The 17,543-nt window shown below is 43.9% G+C and overlaps 2 protein-coding genes across 5 annotated transcripts in view; one reads left to right on the top strand and one right to left on the bottom strand.

Annotated features, from left to right (window-relative positions):
* Window positions 1-1,272: 1,272 nt before the first annotated feature.
* On the bottom strand, window positions 1,273-4,855 carry ASCL4 (achaete-scute family bHLH transcription factor 4). The gene has a single exon (XM_065921186.1). The coding sequence runs from the start codon at window positions 4,333-4,335 to the stop codon at window positions 3,811-3,813; it is 525 nt and encodes a 174-aa protein (XP_065777258.1). The 5' UTR covers window positions 4,336-4,855; the 3' UTR covers window positions 1,273-3,810.
* Window positions 4,856-11,390: 6,535 nt separating this feature from the next.
* The window catches only part of PRDM4 (PR/SET domain 4), a 32,088-nt gene continuing 25,935 nt past the window's right edge, over window positions 11,391-17,543 (top strand). For 2 of the 4 annotated variants that reach the window (XM_065938499.1, XM_065938483.1), the window contains exons 1-3: window positions 11,535-11,702; window positions 11,883-12,149; window positions 16,336-16,469. In XM_065938499.1, the coding sequence (XP_065794571.1) occupies window positions 12,139-12,149; window positions 16,336-16,469 (145 nt within the window). In that variant the 5' untranslated portion in view covers window positions 11,535-11,702; window positions 11,883-12,138. The other 2 variants (XM_065938493.1, XM_065938487.1) reach the window with 2 other exon arrangements.

Below are 17,543 nucleotides of genomic sequence, written 5' to 3'. Positions count from 1 at the left end.
GTAAACAGCTGCTCTGGGACTGGATCTTTCCAGTAGGAAGAGATGACACAGAAGCACAGAGCCACTGAGCTGTGTGGCAGGAAGTGGGCCTGTCTTAGCACCATGTTTCCCCTAGTCTAGGATTTCACACAGATCAGAAGAAAGGCATCTTCCAGCTTGAAGGCCTAAACGATCATGCAGTCCAATCTTCATGTGCTCTAGCACGGGGAAGTGAGATCACTGAAGTTAGGGACTCACCCCAGGTTACCAGATTGGTGAGAGACCAAGCTGGAGGGCAAAGTCGCCCACACCCCACGACAGCCCCTCTGCCTTTGCACCCTCAGGGTGGGGGTAAGTTGTCACAGTTGTTAATCAGTGTTATGAATATTCCAAAAGCAATACAGTATAATTAATTACTATATTTGGGCTGAGTATCCAAAGAGACAAGATCTTGAATGACATTAATGTTTCTCCTTTCATGAAGGCATCATTTCCCTAAAACTCCCATTCACTCCATTGCTTTTATGTCACTTGGTAATTTTGTCCTTTTTGAGTCTTTTTTTTTTTTTTGAGTTTTGCCACACAGCTTGCAGGATCCTAATTCCCTGATTAGGGAAAGGACCTGGATCCTCTGAGCAGTGAAAGCTCAGAGTCCTAACCACTGGCCCACTGGGGAATTCCTGAAAATCAAATTGTTCCATGGTTAGTTAGATGTTCAATCATAGAAGGGGAAGATTGAACATTTTAAGAGGTCTTATTCCTGGATCGGCATGCCTCCCTATGCCATTAGGAAAGTTGCAGAAAAACTGCCTGATTTTTTTCCCCCTTTAAAAAAAGTTATGATTGACGTGGGATTTTATTATTATTATTCCAAAAGGTTTCTCAAAATCATTGCTTTATTCTCAATAGGACTGAAAACAAAAGTCTCACCAGATGTCTCTCAAGGCATTTTATCCAGAAAGAAAGTTCTGTTTTAAAACTGCCTTGTCCTCTCCCCCCACCCCTTTTTAAAAAAAAAAAAAAATTGTTTGGCCACACCAGGTCTTAGCTGCAGCACTCGGGATCTTTAGTTGTGGCATGTGGGACCTACTTCCCTGACCAGGGATTGAACCTGCATTGGGAGCTTGAAGTCTTAGCCATTGGACCGCTAGAGAAGCCCCTGTTCTCTTTGTAAACCACTCATGTTCACCGAGTATAGTATATTTATTCATACATTTCATAATACATATTTTGAAGAAGTAAATGAAAAAAAAATTTTTTTATTTCTTTTTTCCTGCATTGAAAGCAACCACATAACCTGTACAGATTAAGAAAATATACTTTATTATTATTATTACTACTACTCTAGAAAAGAGAATGTCAACATGCCTGCCCATTAGCTGGAGCAGAAAAAAGGAATGAACAGTGTTATCACCTATAGAAGGCTCCTGAGAAGAGTCTCAAGGTTCTCCAATGAACAGCGTGGTTAGTTCACCCCTCCTCCAACTCAGCCAGGAAGGTATAATAACATGAGTGTTTTCTCTTTTTCTTAATTAGAAAATATATCTCACCTATACACACTTGCCTCACTGAAACCCCCACTGGAGTAAGAACCAGCTTGGAGAACAAAATGGATACATTACAGGAGTTTGTGAGAATGTAACTAAGTAATGGGTAGGAAAATAGCTGTTTCTTGCTCATTCAAACCACAAATTGCCACTTGCTTCTTAAGAAAAAGTAAAGCTTGGGGGTACATCATGGTACAGCATTTATCTGAGCAGCCAGAAACAATAGAATCCCATAATTCATCATAAATAATAATACATTTTAACATGGATTCAGCATTTAACTGGTCATGTCTCCTAGGACCTTACAATAGAAGATAGAATGCTAATGAAGAGTGGTTTACTCTACCCTGCTTCTGAAACACTGAGGAAATCACACTCCATCTAGAGATCATTTTTTAACCAGGCCTACTCTCCATAGAGCTAATAAATAACACTACTAACTTAATCATTGGATTGTAGCTTGCAGATTACCAAGGTCTTTAATTTAAGCTTCTGTGAAATAGTAGGACAAGGACAAGGAAGCTGAGTTGCAGGGAGTTTAAGGAGCATTTGCTCAGTCACCCAGCTGGCCAGTGACAGGGCAGGGGAGAGAAATCAGAGAGAAGCAAGCCTGGGCTTTGGGGTTAGGGCGACTTTGGACTAGATCTCAGCTCAGCTAATTCTTGAAACACTAACCTGGGCAAAGCATGTAATCTCTCCCAGTCTTTTTTTTTTTAACTCCAAATACATATAATACCCACCTCACAGATTTATGAGAATAAATTGGACAAAATGTGAAAAGCAGCAAAATTTCTGAAAAGACCTTCATTGCTTATTAGCATCCCTTGGTTCACATATCTGAAGAAAGGGGGTAATAAAACCTACCTCAGTGTGGAACTTCAGTGAATACCTGGAAAAGGCTCACCCTTGTTAGTTTTCTCTTTTCATCCTTTTTTTCCTGGTTCCTTCACCTCCCCACCCCGTTATTAGCAAAGCTGTCTCTGTGGAAAGGGGAATGCGACATATTAGAAAACTTGAGACGGACTCAAAGGAGAGGAAGCTTATCTTCATATGTCAAAAAGTATTTGACTTACCTACTGAATTTATAATTGTTTCTCAGGAAACAAACAAACAAACAAAAAGACCAGAATTAAGTATTTTTAAAAGACTGTCAAATTCTTTCAATTTCAATTTGGTTGAAAGCCCTCAAGGTGATAGAAGTTTGAGAATGCACCAGCCTCCATCCCTCCTTCCCCTTCAACCTGGTTGAAAGGAGCTGCTCCTTTTCCTTTTTCTATTTTACAGTCACAGTGTTACTTTAACTGAAGGTCAGGTGGAGTGAGAACAAGGGGAGATGAAAGGAAAATGGACAAAACAACTAAGAGGAGAAATAAGTTTTCATACAAATCTGAGTTCTCTTCCAAAAAGATCATTGATACTAACATATGTTATTATTCACATGGCCACTTTTTGGTAAAACAGGATGTTTCAAATATGTACTGTTTTTTCTAGTACCGAGGTTCAACACGCTCAGTCAACAGCCCAGGCTGGTCTGGCTGGCTCTGGCAAACGTGTTCTACAGTGTCAGCCTAGGATCACTTCATCCAAAGCATGGTGTCATTGCATTTCTCATCAGTTCCCAAAGGCAGGAAAACCTTTCCTCTCATCTTAGGGCTGTCATTTAGTTAGTTTTGAAAGTTCTTCTTTGGTTTTTGGTTGAATTTGTTTCAGTATTTACATCCCTAATTTACCCACCCCTGCTGACTGTGGCAAATTACCGTTTTGAGCAGTTCAGAGTCTGGTACGTGCATAGTCGTTCAGTCAGTCATATCCGACTCTTTGAGACCCCATGGGCTGTTAATTACCTCTGCCACGCTCCTCTGTCCATGGGATTTTTCAGGCAAGAATACTGGAATGGGTTTGCCATTTTCCTTCTCCAGGGGATCTTCCGGACCCAGGGATCAAACCGGCATCTCCGGCATTGCAGGCGGATTCTTTACCCGCTGATCCATCAGGGAAGCCCTGGAGTCTGGTACAGCTTTTATTTGATATAGGAAGAGTTTCATTAGCATCTTTAAGCTGCAGGCACATAACAAATAAGGGGTGGTGGTGGAGTGTGGATGGAAACAAATAGAATGTCAAAATCTTTTTTCCCCCTAGAGCACTCATTTCTATTTCCTAAGATTTATTTCTGGAGGGGGTGGGGAGGAAGATAGCAAATGCAAACTACCTCCGGAGGGAACCTTAGAGCAGACGCCAAATGCGCGCAGAGCCGCGGGAGCGGGCTGGGCCGGGCGGGCGCTCGCTAGCTGGCCCCGTCCTCGGGCTCGCTGCTGGGCGAAGGCACCGATGAGGCCTTGGACTCGCCGTCGCTGTTGCATTCGACCCTGCGCGAGGAGCCGGCACCGGCCGCACCCTCCTGTCCCCGCGCGTGGCGCTCCAGCACCTCCTGGAGCTGCTTGATGTAGCCGATGGCGGCGCGGAGAGTTTCCACTTTGCTGAGGCGCTTGTCCGCCAGCTCGCGGGGCAGGTGGTCTCGGAGGCGCGCGTAGCCCTCGTTCACGCAGCGCACCCGCTGCCGCTCGCGCTCGTTGCGCTTGCGGAGAAAGGCGGGCTCGAAGGCGCCGTCCAGCCGGAGGGGCAGGTAGGGCCGCCTCGGGGCGCCGCCGCCGCTGAGCGCCGGCTCCCAGCACGCGGGGTCCAGACTCACCGAGACTCTGAAGGAGTCCCGCAGGGGGAGGCGGGGCAGGGACCTCGGCACGCCCAGGGGCACCCGGCGCAGGTGATACGGCAGGGTCAGCAGTCCGGCCTGTGGACGTTTCTCCATCATTCGCCAAAGAGAAAACCAATCACCCCAGAGATGAATCTCCCAGCAAAAGATGAGACTGAAAATCTTCAAAGCGGAGATCCTGGTCCATTCAGACTGCCTGACACTGCTGGTCAGCTTTTGGAGAAGTTTCTGGGTCCGGAAGCTAGGTTTCAGAACAAATTTTAAGAAAACGTTGCAGGATCCCCTAAGTTCATTGCACTCCTCAGATCTTTTTATAATGATCCAGGCGGAGGTGATAGGCAAAGATTTAGGACCCCCCCTAATCCACACTTCAAACCCTCTCTTCCCTTCTGATCTTCTTATTTCAAAAGATAACAAAAGGGGTTCCTCTCTTCGGTCCCGTGCCCTGGAAATGAGAATGCACACCAAACACTGGGTAATCTTCCAAAGCCACCAAAAGCTTTACAATTACTGTAATCCACCGCTCTGGGTCTTCATGAGCACAGAAATCTTCAAGGTTTCAGAAGAGCTCCTCCCAGGAACCAACAGATCTACTGGCGGCTGAGCGAAAGTTTACCAGAGGCTTTCTCCTTGAAAATCAAAACTTGACTGCCCTTTGTGGTTTCCGGCGTCCAGGGCTAATGGAAGGAGCTTTTAGGCTGTTTGCAAACTTACACTTGCTCTTTCATTTCTGGAGAGTTGAAGAGAAGACCTCATCAAAGGGAAGACTGCTCCCTTGTGGTTAAAAAATGTGTCAAGTCAGGGAGGACCTCGGGGAAAGTTTGAGGGTTTTCTTCTCCAAAAAACTAAACCTTTAAAAAACCCAAGTAGACATTTTTTGAAGGGAACAGAAAAGAAATACACTTTAGCAACAAATATAAGGGTCTACATATTATTATGTTGAAGACTGGGCGGTGATGTATTTGTGCTACTTTTTAAGAGCACATCAAAAGGCTGAGCAGTAACAAACACTTTTAGCCGAAGTTATTTCTCAGTGCTTACTGTAAACACAGCTTAAACACTGCTTCCAGACCTCTTCTAATCCCACCCAGGATATAAGGACATCATCTCTCCATAGTGTAAGGAGTATATTTCTATTGTATTCTTTTTGTTTAAAAAAAAAGAGAGAGATGCAATTTATTTTCACCCTTGAGGGTGAGAAGGCAACATTTGAAAGGGGGAGAGCCCCATTTCCAAGGAGAAAGGATGATGGCTTTGAAGACTGTCTTTTTAAGACATAACTAAAAAATGAATAATTAATCCACCGTGTTGGTGAAGGGCTTTGAAGATGAAAGTGTCATTAAAAATCCAACTGTACTGGTTAATGTCAAAGAATGCGTTATCACACTGAAAATCAGATTTCCTGTTCTACAAACCAGCACATTAAAGGCAGCTTCCACTTTAAAAGTCCAACTTAAAAACAAGAGACGCAACCTCCCCCTACATTTATAGTCAGACTTTCTGCCTGTTCCTCAGGAGCCAAGGTGTCGCCCTAACATGCTTTTTTGACAAGTCCTATGCTTTCCTGTTTACTCTAAATGATCAGCCTGAAGCAACTGGAAAACCGCTTCCATCAAGGCAAATAAAATAGAAATAATTATTCCTTTCAGGCATAAGTTAGTCACATTTAAAAAGGTGTAGCTTCCTCTGAGACTCATACCAGCAAACAAACTAATATGTCATCTTGATTTCTCAGGAGAGGAAAGCCCTACTGGGTGAAAACCCCACCAGAGAGGCAGAAATTAGACCACAAGTTGCTTTTTGGCCATGTCCAAACGTGACTCTTAGCCATGATTCTAAGAGTGATGGGAAATAAATGAGTCGTTTGGAGCAGAGAGATGACATGGTAAAGTTTTTTTTTTTTTTTTAAGATTGCTGCCAAATAGAGAATAGATTGGAGGGGAACAAAAGAGAGAATGCATACAAATACCATTTTTCATCCTCAGATTGGCAAAAAATTAAAAGATTGCTAACATCCAGGACAGGCAAGGATTTGGTAAGTGGCAGAACATACATTTCTACAAGCTTTGGGGAAAGTAACTGCTAACATTAATAGTACACACCACACATTCTATGCCTCAAGATGCCTACAGTTTTATCCTGCAAAAATAAATGCAGTCTGGATTTACATATAATACTATTTATTGCAGCATTGTTTACAGTGATTAAAACAAGAAAACAAATGGAAATAGGCTGAATGTCCATCAGTAGAGAAAGGGCTAATACTGTTAGAACATTATGCTATTAAAAATAATAGATTAGATCTACACATAAGAAATTGCAGAAATGGCCACCATAACGTGTTAAGTGAGAAAAAAAAAAAAGCAAATGGTAGAGTTAACACACAGCATGAACTTAAACTGGATGATGCATTTGTCATTATATGCGTCTGTGTGAGCACAGAGGAAAAAGTTAGAAAAACACATACTAAACTTTTATCATTGGCTGCCTAAATTGTATTGGGGATTGGGGGGGTTCATTTTACTTTATGGATCTTTCTACTATTTAAATTATTACAGAAAACAAATATTACTTTTGCTTTTCTCTGATCTAGTGAAGTTTAAAATACTAAAAATATATAAAAAACTCAAATGATAGTCTGGTTTGACGCAAATCAACAGATTTATCACATAATTTAAAGTGCTTGAACCAGGTTTTCCGGCTTCTTAAAAATTTTCTCTCTGAGAAATAAGTATCTACAGGATTTTTTCCCCCACTACTAATGTGTTGTTATTTAGTGTCGGACTTTTGTGACCCCAATGGACTGTAGCCTGATAGGCACATTTATTCATGGGGTTTCCCGGGCAAGAATACTAGAGTGGGTTGCTGTTTCCTTCTCCAGGGGATCTGCCCAGCCCAGGGATTGAACCCTTGTCTCCTGCATTGCAGGCAGTTCCTTACACTGAGTCACCGAGAAAGCTCTTTCCACAACTACTATCACAATCAAAAATAGTCACATCCTGATCCCATAGTGGTGTTTTCATAGGTGTAGTAATATTATGATTACTACATGGTCTACATGGTAGACAAAGAATGCTGACACTCTTTCTTACACTTTTTGAAGGTGCAAGTGCTTTGGAAATAAGTGGCTTTTCCCATGAAAGCAGCACTGTTTTACTCGCATGATGTGAGTATGTGTGTGTGGTGGGAGTAGGGTGTCTTGGTCCAGGGGAGGAACTGCCTTCTTTTTTTACATAAGAGATCAAAAGAATAGCTTCCGACTTCCAGTCACTCCCCAGTCAGTTTTGATCCAGACAAATGTTCTCTCCAACTTTAAAAATGTCTTTCTTAAGACTGGCTAGATCAAGTTACAGATATGCAAAACTGCCAAGAATGCTTAGGACTAGGTTTGTGTAGTCCAGTTTAGATCTGCTTGTAAAAGGGGGAATAGCATTCCCCCAAAGGTCAGGCTCAGTAGATTTAAAGATATCTCTAAGGCCAAGGAAAGTAACTTTCCACCCCTAAAACTCAGATGGGTCCCTTATCACCTGGTTTAAGCATGTGGGGTTAAGAGACCTAGACTGGCTCTTTTTGTGAAGTATTTGATATCATATTGCAGATTTTTGGTTTCCCAAACCAGTGGTACAGAGGGCTGCACACCTTCCTGGCCCCATACCTGCAGTTTGCGCCAGCTGCCACAGGGGGAACAGGGAAACATGTTTTATTACCTCGTGATAGAAATAAGATTTAGACTTCCCTGGTGGCTCAGTGGTAAAGAATCTGCCTTTCAATGCAGGAGATGTGGGTTCTATCCCTGGGTGGGGAGTATTGCCTGGAGTAGGAAATGGCAGCCCACTCTAGTATTATTGTCTGGGAAATCCCATGAACAAAGGTGCATGGTGGACTATGGTCCATGGGGTCACAAAAGAGTTGGACACAATGACTAAACAACAGTAAAGGATAAATTAAAACCTAGAGCCTGAATAACCTTACCTTATAGATTTAAATTCAAAGATATAAACATCGACTTTTTTTGGTTAAACTCCACAGATTATTCTCCCCCAATTTCTGATTCTACTCAGTCTCAAATAGAGGTGTTGTGCTGCCAAGCCTGAGCAAAGTCAGGCTCCTTCAGCACTTTTAGCCTAGGTGATCATCCACTGAAATTCGTGTAGCTTCTTAAAATCTGAGGAATGGAATTAGTTCAGCCACACGCATGTTCTGCTTTTTAAGTCCATACAACACACAAAATTATCCCAGTTCTAGTCCCGTACCCACTCCATTTTGAAAACAAGCCATTCTGCAGCCCTTAGAAAAGTTAAACCAAATACTTGGAATTGTTGTTGTTCAGTTGTCCAGTCATTCCACTCTTTGTGACCCCATGGCCTGCAGCACGCCAGGCCTCCCTGTCCCTCAGCGTCTCCCGGAGTTTGCTCAAGTTCACGTTCATTGCATCCATGTTCCAAATACCAGTGCTTACTCTTTTATACCCATGTAACGGTTTCCAAAGTTCAAAGCAGGAAATCAGTGGTATCCAAGAAAAGGCAGGCAGCCTCTCAGAATGGCCATCAAATAAACCATCCCCCAAATCAGTAGCTTAAGACAATAAACAATCATTTAATTCTTGAGCCTGAGGGGCAAAGATTTAAGCTGAATTCTAGTACACGTCTAACATGCAAACTCAGAATCAAGGGGCAGAAAAAAGCTTTTTCTCTTTTTCCCAGGATGATTGAGTTATGAAGTCTCTTTGCAAAGGGCATGGTTAGAAAAGGAGCGAAGAACTGGGGCCAGTAACATATTCCTTAGAAGATAAAATGACACAGTTTAAAATTATACAGTTTTAACTAGGGACATTTCAGGGGCTCAATAACCACATGTGGCCAGTGGCTCCCATATTGGACCATCCAGCGCTAGTGTCACTGGCCTCCTTGCAGTTCCTCACACTTACCAGGGATTTTCTTGCCTCTGGGACTTTGCACTTGACGTTCCCTCTGAGTGAAACATTCTTCCAAACATGCACATGGGTCACTCCCTCATCTCCTTTGGTTCAGATGTCACCTTTTCAATGACAATTTTTCTGTCTACTGTATTTAAAGTTCCTGCTCCTATCCCTGGGCACTTTCTGGCTATATTCCTTGCCATATTTTTATGGTGTTTATTGTTATCTGGTATATTTTATATTTAAGTACTTGTTTATTGTCTGTCTTTCTTCACTATTATGTAAGCTCCATTGTTGCGGTTGATTGTTGCTTAGTCGCTCAGTTGCGTCCAATTTTGGACTGCAGTGTGCCAGGCTTCCCTGTCCTTCACCATCTTCTGGAGTTTGTTCAGACTCATGTCCATTGAGTCGGTGATGCCACCCAACCATCTCGTCCTCTGTCACCTGCTTCTCCTTCTGCCCTCAATCTCTCCCAACATCAGAATCTTTTCCAGTGAACCGGCTCTTTGCATCAGGTGGCCAAAGTATTGAAGCTTCAGCATCAGTCCTTCCAATGAATATTCAGGGTTGATTTCCTTTAGGATGGACTGGCTTGATCTCCTCGTAGTCCAGGGAACTCTCAAGAGTCTTCTCCAGCACCACAATTTGATAGCTTCAGTTCTTTTCTTCTTTATGGTCCAGCTCTCACATCCGTAACAGGACTGCTGGATATTTGTTTTGCAAGTATCTTCTCCCTGTCTCTGGCTTGATGTATCATTTTGTCAGCAGTGTCTTTTCAAGATCAAAAGTTTTAATTTTAATGAAGTTCAATTTGTCAAATTTTTAATGCTTCCTGATTTTTGTTCCTATCAAGATTGTAAAGGTATTCTCCTGTATTTTCTTCTGTCAGTAACAGTTTTAGCTCTCATATTTATCTGGTCTGATGTTTACATTGTTGTTCAGTTGCCAAATTGTGTCTGACTCTTCACTACCCCATGGACTGCAGCACACCAGTCTTCCCTGTCCTTCACCATCTCCCAGAGTTTGCCCAAACTCATGTTCATCGAGTTGGTGATGCCATCCAACCATCTTTCCCTCTGTTGCCCCCTTTTCTTTCTGCCTTCAATCTTTCCCAGCATCAGGGTCTTTTCCAATGAGCCAGCTCTTGGCATCAGATGGCCAAAGTATTGGAGCTTCAGCTTCAGTGTATGTTTACATACACTTCTGAAATAATTATTCAAAAACAATAGGCAGAATGGAAAGCCAGAATGAAATTATTTAGCTTTTATAAGACATCAGCATTCCCTAGGCCCCAGGTTTGATGTGACATTTTAGGGAAAAGTGTCTCTCCCTTGTGATATGGAGACTTTCTTGATTTAGGTTTCTATTTGTCCTCAACAGGAGAGCAGAACCAATGTGACCTGCCAAACGTTCAGTGATTAGTTCCCTCAACTTCTCCTTCTGAGAAGGAAGGGAAATATTGTTAGTTGACACCTCTCTAGGCTCTTGTCCAAAACACTGTATATGCCTCTGTTTCCACATGAGACTGAATTTTCAAAACTCATCAGTCCCCACTACACTGCAAGCTGTTGAAAGTCAAGACCTGTGTGTTCTTTTCTGTCCCTACGTTTGAGATGTAATTCAGTGTCTTCTGAATCAAAAGAGGAATTCCTGGGTCTCTTTTATTCCGCTGGTGAAAGGAGGCTACCAGGTAGTGTGTTACAGACAATATCCAATCCTTGCGAATTTGGGACCATTTTCCTTTAAAGCCATCTCAGTATCCCTAGGGTTTAGCATAGCGCCTGGCTTGCAGGAGGGAAAGAATGGCAAAGAGAGAATGGAAAGGTAATCTGTACAAAAATCCCGAAAACCACCCTTTGTGACTTCAAGCAGGGAAATTGAGAGCCCTTCAGATGTAACTTGTAGTGACAAATATTTTGGATACAATCCCAATTCCTCCTGGGCAACACCGCCAACATAGCTGGTTAAATCCCTTATTTCAAATCTTGTAGGTTTGCGTGAATCCACGCTTTCCTAACTGAAGGATGCCATGAAGACCGAAACCCAAAGTCTGGGGGATTTTTGCGACTCAGAACCGGCTCCCAGGGCTCAGGCCAGCCCCGGTTTCTTAGCAATGGGGTCGATTGCTCGGCGATCGATTCGATCGGGCCGGACTCAGACGCGACGCTCCAGGCCGAGCCTCTCACGGCCCGCCCCCTCCGGCCAGGGTCCCCGCCGCGCGCACGCGCGGGAGTGGGGGGGATGGGCCTGGGAAGCGGGAGTAAGTGCGCGGGCGCCGCTTGCGGGCCGTGGCCGGGAGGGGCGCACGCACGAGGGGCGGAGCGGCGGGCGCCGAGAGTGGCTGAGGAGCCGGAAACGCGCCTTGGAGGGTGCGGCCCTGAGGAGACCGCGGGCTGGGCTGGGCCGGGCCGGGCCGGGCGGGAAACGTTAGGCGAGCGGCCCCCGGGGCGCGGGGGTCGTGCGGGCGGGGAGGGCCCGAGGCGAGCTCTGCCCGGATGAGGAACAAAGCGGCGGGGCAGGCGCGCGCGCCCCCCCGCGCAGCCGGCAGGTGGGCTGCGCGCGGGCCCGGCCGGGACGGGGGGAGGGCGGCCTGCGAGCCCCAGGCCGGCGGGCGGGCGACTTGGCCGCCCTTGGGAGGCGGTGTCCGCAGGCCCAGGCTCTCCGGCGGCGGAGGACGCGGGCTGCATCCTCCCCTCGTGTGGGTGACCGCCCTTGTCCTCTCCCTCAGGTCGGGCAGCCCGCCTCCCGAAGCTTCTGGAGGAACGGCCCCGGGTGTCCCCTGGCATGCCCCATCTCGCGGCAGGGTGCGCGGCCGCCGACCCTCGGGAGAAGTTGGGCGGTCCCGGGCGGCCCCGGGGACGAGTGGCCGCGTTTGTGCAGCGGTTGTAAGCAAGATGCGGTAGCACGTGACCTTGGAACGCAGACCCTGATGCCGGTTCCCCGCCACCCGTGTGCGCTTTTCTCTGACCCTTGGCCCCCAGCAGATGCATCACAGGTGAGCAGCTTGGTGGGCCGAGCGCTGGTGACATGTTTGGAAAACATGTAGCAAATACGATTTCAGAATGCCTTTGTTTTTGGTGCTGTTGGGCAGGTTACAGGTGCGATTTGCAAATGGATTTGTCCGAAGGGGAACAGGAAATCCAGAAACCAGTATTGGGTTGAATATACTCTCATTAGGCTGATTTGCGCCACATGTGAGTAGTTGTTCCGCATAGTCACACGTTGATTGTTGACTTGTTGTGCAGCGTTATCCTTGCCTTTGAGTTATTTGCGCCTTCAGTTAATACTTGAATCTGAGTTTCAAGGTGTAGTTTTAGCTCATCACCATGTTTCACCTTGAATTTTGCTGGTTACCATCTGGCTTTGGCTGATGGTAAGTTCTTAATTCCTCAGACTTCATGTTAATTTTGAAAGTACTATACCCTACAGTATAGAAGTGTGCCAGAAAAAGTTACATTTGACTGTTTTTTAAGGGCCCTTTCATAGGCTGTTGAGGATAAGGAAGATTAAAAATATTCACTCAAATTACTGAAAATTGTCCATTGCATTTGCAAAGTTACTGCATTTCAGTTAGGTTCTTATATGTCATTCTAACAAAAAGTTAATAAGGTCAGCAAATGGTTCGTACATGTGTGTGTGTGCTCAGTTGTTTTGGACTCTTTGCAACCCCATGGAGTGTAGCCCTCCAGGCTCCTCTGTCAGTGGAATTCTCTAGACAAGAATACTAGCAGGTAGCCATTTCCTTCTCCAGGGGATCTTCCCAATCCAGTGATTGAACCCAGGTTTCCTACATTGCAGGCAGATAGATTCTTTACCGTCTGAGCCACCAGGGAAGCCCCATGGGTCATACGTAGGTCATGTAAACTAGAAAATATGAAGGGAATGATTGTACAACAAATACACGTAGGCAAGAATTGCGAGCTTAGCACAGTATCTTGATTTTGGCCCTTCTCCCAGCATTGCTTCCTAGAATCCCATATAAGAAAAGTAGCTAGGATAGAATTGCACTTTGGAATGAGAGTGTCTTAAGAGGATCATATTGTAAATTCCCTTCATCTGCTTTCTCTCTGTGGGATACTAGTTACCTTTGGTTTATGGCTGCTGAGATCATCACATTTTGGTGACTCACAACAAAGCAGAAATCTGCTGAGCCTCACATTAACTCTGGTTTGAACTGGTTTGAGAAGGCCTAAGAGTCAGCCTAGAAACACCATTTTGATTTTTATCTTGAGATTATGTGCACAGATTAATACTCAGGAATTTTCAGTATAGAGTTTGAAGCTACAGACTTTTAATTGTATGTATGTGAAAGTTGCTCAGTTGTGTCTGACCCTGTGACCACATGGGCTGTAGCCTGCCAGACAACTCTGTTCATGGGATTTTCCAGGCAAGAATGCTGGAGTGGGTTACCATCTCTTTCTCCAGGGGATCTTCCCAACCCAGGGATCGAACCGGGTCTCCTGCATTGCAGGCAGACTTTTTACCATCTGAGCCACCAGGGAAGCTTTTAATTGTACTTCAAAGAATTACTGTAATCATTTTTTTGTAGGTCATTCCTGCTCTACTGATTGTAAAGTTTTAATGTTTGTAGCTATAAAGAGTTACAGAAGTCTGTTTTAAACCACTCCAAACGCAGAAACTTTCAAATTTATGGTAGCTATGATGTCTTTTGTATGGAGTTTTGCACTTCTTTTATTTATTTTTTAAAATTATGTTTTTAATTGAAGGATAATTGCTTTACAGAATTTTGTTTTCTGTCAAGTCACTTCTTTTATTTTTAATGTTTGTTTTTTGCCTCTCCTTGTGGCATACAGAATCTTAGTTCTAACCAGGAATCAAACCCATGGCCCCTGCAGTAGAAGCACAGAGCCCCGACCTCTGGCCCGCCAGGGAATTCCTACATTCCTTTCCTTTCCCTTCCTTCCTCCGCTGGGCCTTGGTTGCTGCCTGCGGGCTTTCTCTCGTTGCAGTGAGCGGGAGCTACTCTGGTTGTGGTGCACCGGCTTCTCGTTGCTGTAGCTGCTCTTGTTGCGGAGCACGGGCTGTAAAGTGTGCGGGCTCAGTAGTTGTGGCACATAGGTTCAGTTACCCGGCAGCATGTGGGATCTTCCTTGTGTGGCATGATTAAATACAGTTATTGTGCCATCCCTCATAAGTTGCTCCTCGTTTGCTAATGTGATTCTAGTTGTCTTTTTAGTAAGAATGAGTTTGCATTGCTTCATCCAAATCAGAGTGCCTACTCTGTACAGGGTAGTGTCCTCAATTAGCTTTGTACACTTTATTAATGTCTATAAACTTAAGTTTATGAGATGCCTGGCCTGGGTTAAGGTTGAAGTCTGTGAATATGGAATAATGCAGGAGGGATAGGTTTATGTCAGACATTAAGCGTACTCCACCATGTAAACACATAGATCCTAAGTGTTGGAACTGACTGTCAAAGGCAAAGTGGTTCTTTTATTGTAATTATCTTAGTTAAGAGCTTGGCTCTCTCAAATTAGGTAAACCTGGATTTAAATGCTAATTCTGTGACTTCTGTAAATTAGGCAGATCTGGAGTTAAATCTGCCATTTACTAGTTAATGTAATTTTGGGTTAAGTTTCTTAGTCTCAGTTTCCTCATCTCTAAAATGGATTAAGAATAATACCTACCTCACAGTAGTTATAAGGATTGTTGTTACTGTTTTAGTCCCTCAGTCTTGTCCAACTCTTTTGAGACCCCATGGACTGTAGCCTGCCAGGCTCCTCTGTCCATGGGATTTCGCAAACAGAATACTGACTGGAATGGTTTGCCATTTCCTTCTCCACGGGATCTTCCCAACCCAGGGATAGAACCCCTGTCTCCTACATTGCTCGGTGGATTACTTACCACTGAGCCATCAGGGAAGCCCAGTTATAAGTATTAGGTGAGATCATTACATGTTACCACTTAGCCCAGTGTCTAACACCTATAGTAAGGGAGTAATCAGTGTTAGTTATTACTATTTTCATGTTGATTCATAGCTGATGTAGACATTTTTCAGGTTAAAAATCTATTATGTTTTGTTTTCACTGCTAGGGAGTATGTAGATCCTTGGTCCCCTTCCTATTCTTCACTCCTCCCATGCACTTAGGCACACACATAAGACCTTGCATTACTGTGATACTCAATATAAGGATTGGAGGTTCCTGGTGACCTTCTTTGGATAACCTGTTGGCTAGCCTCTTGAAATTGTTGATGATATGGCAGTCTCTGATTTCTTTTTTTTTGGACAGTCTTTAAATTCCGACATAGGAACTAATACATACTGATAACGTCCAGTAGGGTCTTATTCAGTGTTCCTGTTACTCTAATGATACTGCTAATGGTGGTGCAAGATGGATTGCATAGAAAAGGCAGTTCTCAGATTCTTCAGCTTGCTAAAAATTAAAAAATGGTTGTAGATTTTAAAAAGTTTGAGGTATTGAAAAGCTTTTTGACAGTGTTTGGCAGGATGATCTGTGTTCTTCCATTTAATTGCAATGTGATTTGGGGTGTATGATAAGCCCTCTTTGAGCCTCAGTTTCCTCGATTCCCTTATTTTGAAGAATTAGTGAGCTAATATGAAGTAATTTTTTTTATAAAGTATCTAGCACAGTTTGCCTAGTGAACGTTGTCATGCAGAAGATTTTACTAAGATTATTGATTAATTATTAAGGTATCTATATAGAGTATTAATAAGATGCTGATCCATGGAGAAGATACAGTGCTTCTTCACACTGTTTGCAGTCTAATTCAGGCCCAGTATCACTTTTACCTTCCGGTGAAAAGAGTTAGTAAAAATTCTTTGAGTAAGTTAAAACAAGTCCGGGTTTCAAGTAATAAACCAGTTGGAGAAATGAGATATTGTGAAAGAAAACAGGTGAATTAAAAACGCCTCTTTGCCACTGTACTCTAAGGATTGCAAACTTTGCTATAAATAGCATGCTTAGTATTTGGAGCAAGGCACACCTGAATTAAATCCTGTTTCTGCTATATGACAACCAAGTTAACATCTTTGAATCCCAATTTCCTTATCAATAGAATATTGGAGAGCTGTGCGCTTAGAAATGAAGTTGTAGTTGATCAAGTCGCATCTCCGCACCACCATTGTTTTAGGTTCTTCGGTACCTTAAACAGTCACTGAGGCAATTTTTGCATAACTGGTTGTGTCTAATCTTTCTTAGGATGAATGAAATGAACCTGAGTCCTGTGGGGATGGAGCAGCTGACTTCATCCTCTGTGAGCAATGCCTTGCCAGTCTCAGGGAGTCACCTGGGGTTGGCTGCCTCACCCACTCACAATGCCATCCCTGCTCCAGGTGAGTGGTAAGGGAGAGGGACTGGATTTCAGCACTTGACTGCGTTAGCCCTTCCCAGTGGAGCGGGTCAGAGCCCCTTTCCGAGAGGACGGGAGCAGCCCCGCAGGTCAGTGGCGGCTTCACCTGCAGCAGCAGTCTCTGTGGAGCGCTGAGGCTCTAGCGGGCAGTGGGGTGGCAGGCTGTCCCGCTTGTCCTCTTCTTGAGTCAGTGCCCTTTCGTCCAGAGCTGTAGTTGACTTGGCGGTTTATCTAGGATTGCCCTTTCATCTATTCTTGCCCTTGACATTCTATCCCTGGGTTATTAGAAGAGAATCAGAGTTACTGTACTAACTCTTCCTAGAACACATGAGAAATTCAGCTTTGTTCCCTGTCATGCCTGAAACTGACACCAACCACAAATGCGCCAGACCTAGAATTATGGCCAAAGAAGAGGTCTCAGAAATGAAGCTCCTACATGGAACCTCCCCCTGAGCCTCAGAACTCGTACAGAATAATAGTGTAGGAAAAGCTCATTGTCCCCCATCCCTGTACGTTTAAAACCTTTTTATCTGCCTAGTTGAATTTTTTTCTTTCTATTGAAATAGAAAAGAAGCAAGCTCTTGAGTCTTACAGCGGTAAGCTAGTGATTCTTGCGGGTCTCTGACATTGTAATATATTGGACTCTTTTTATCAAAATATGAGTTAATGCTTAAGAATATTTTAAATCTGCAAGTTTAAATAGTTCTCTCTAGAGAATTACCTGCTTAATTACTAAAATGTAGCAGTTAAATAAGATTCATCTAACTTAGGGTCTCCATATTCCTTTTAGTGTACACAAAAGAAATTTTTAAAAAATTAGTTCTTAACTCATTTGTTTATTTCTTAGGCATTCCATTTAGTAGACACTCTTATTAAGGAGGAAAAACCTGTTTAAAAATATTGCCACTGGCAAAAATAGTGCAAATCTGCCCTGCCCAAGTTGGTGAGTTCATTATGATGGGAAGCCACAGGGTCACTTCAGCTTTGTGTGGATAGATGTAGTCCAAGGTGGATATAATGTGTAAATTTTTAAAAATCATGAGGTAGAGCATATATG

This window comes from Muntiacus reevesi, chromosome 1, assembly GCF_963930625.1.
Source record: "Muntiacus reevesi chromosome 1, mMunRee1.1, whole genome shotgun sequence".
Taxonomy (NCBI): Eukaryota; Metazoa; Chordata; class Mammalia; order Artiodactyla; family Cervidae; genus Muntiacus; species Muntiacus reevesi.
This window is presented reverse-complemented; position numbering and strand designations above follow the sequence as displayed.

Excerpts from the sequence above, each read along its gene's own strand:
- ASCL4 (XM_065921186.1), bottom strand. The coding sequence starts at position 4,335 with ATGATGGAGAAACGTCCACAGGCCGGACTGCTGACCCTGCCGTATCAC.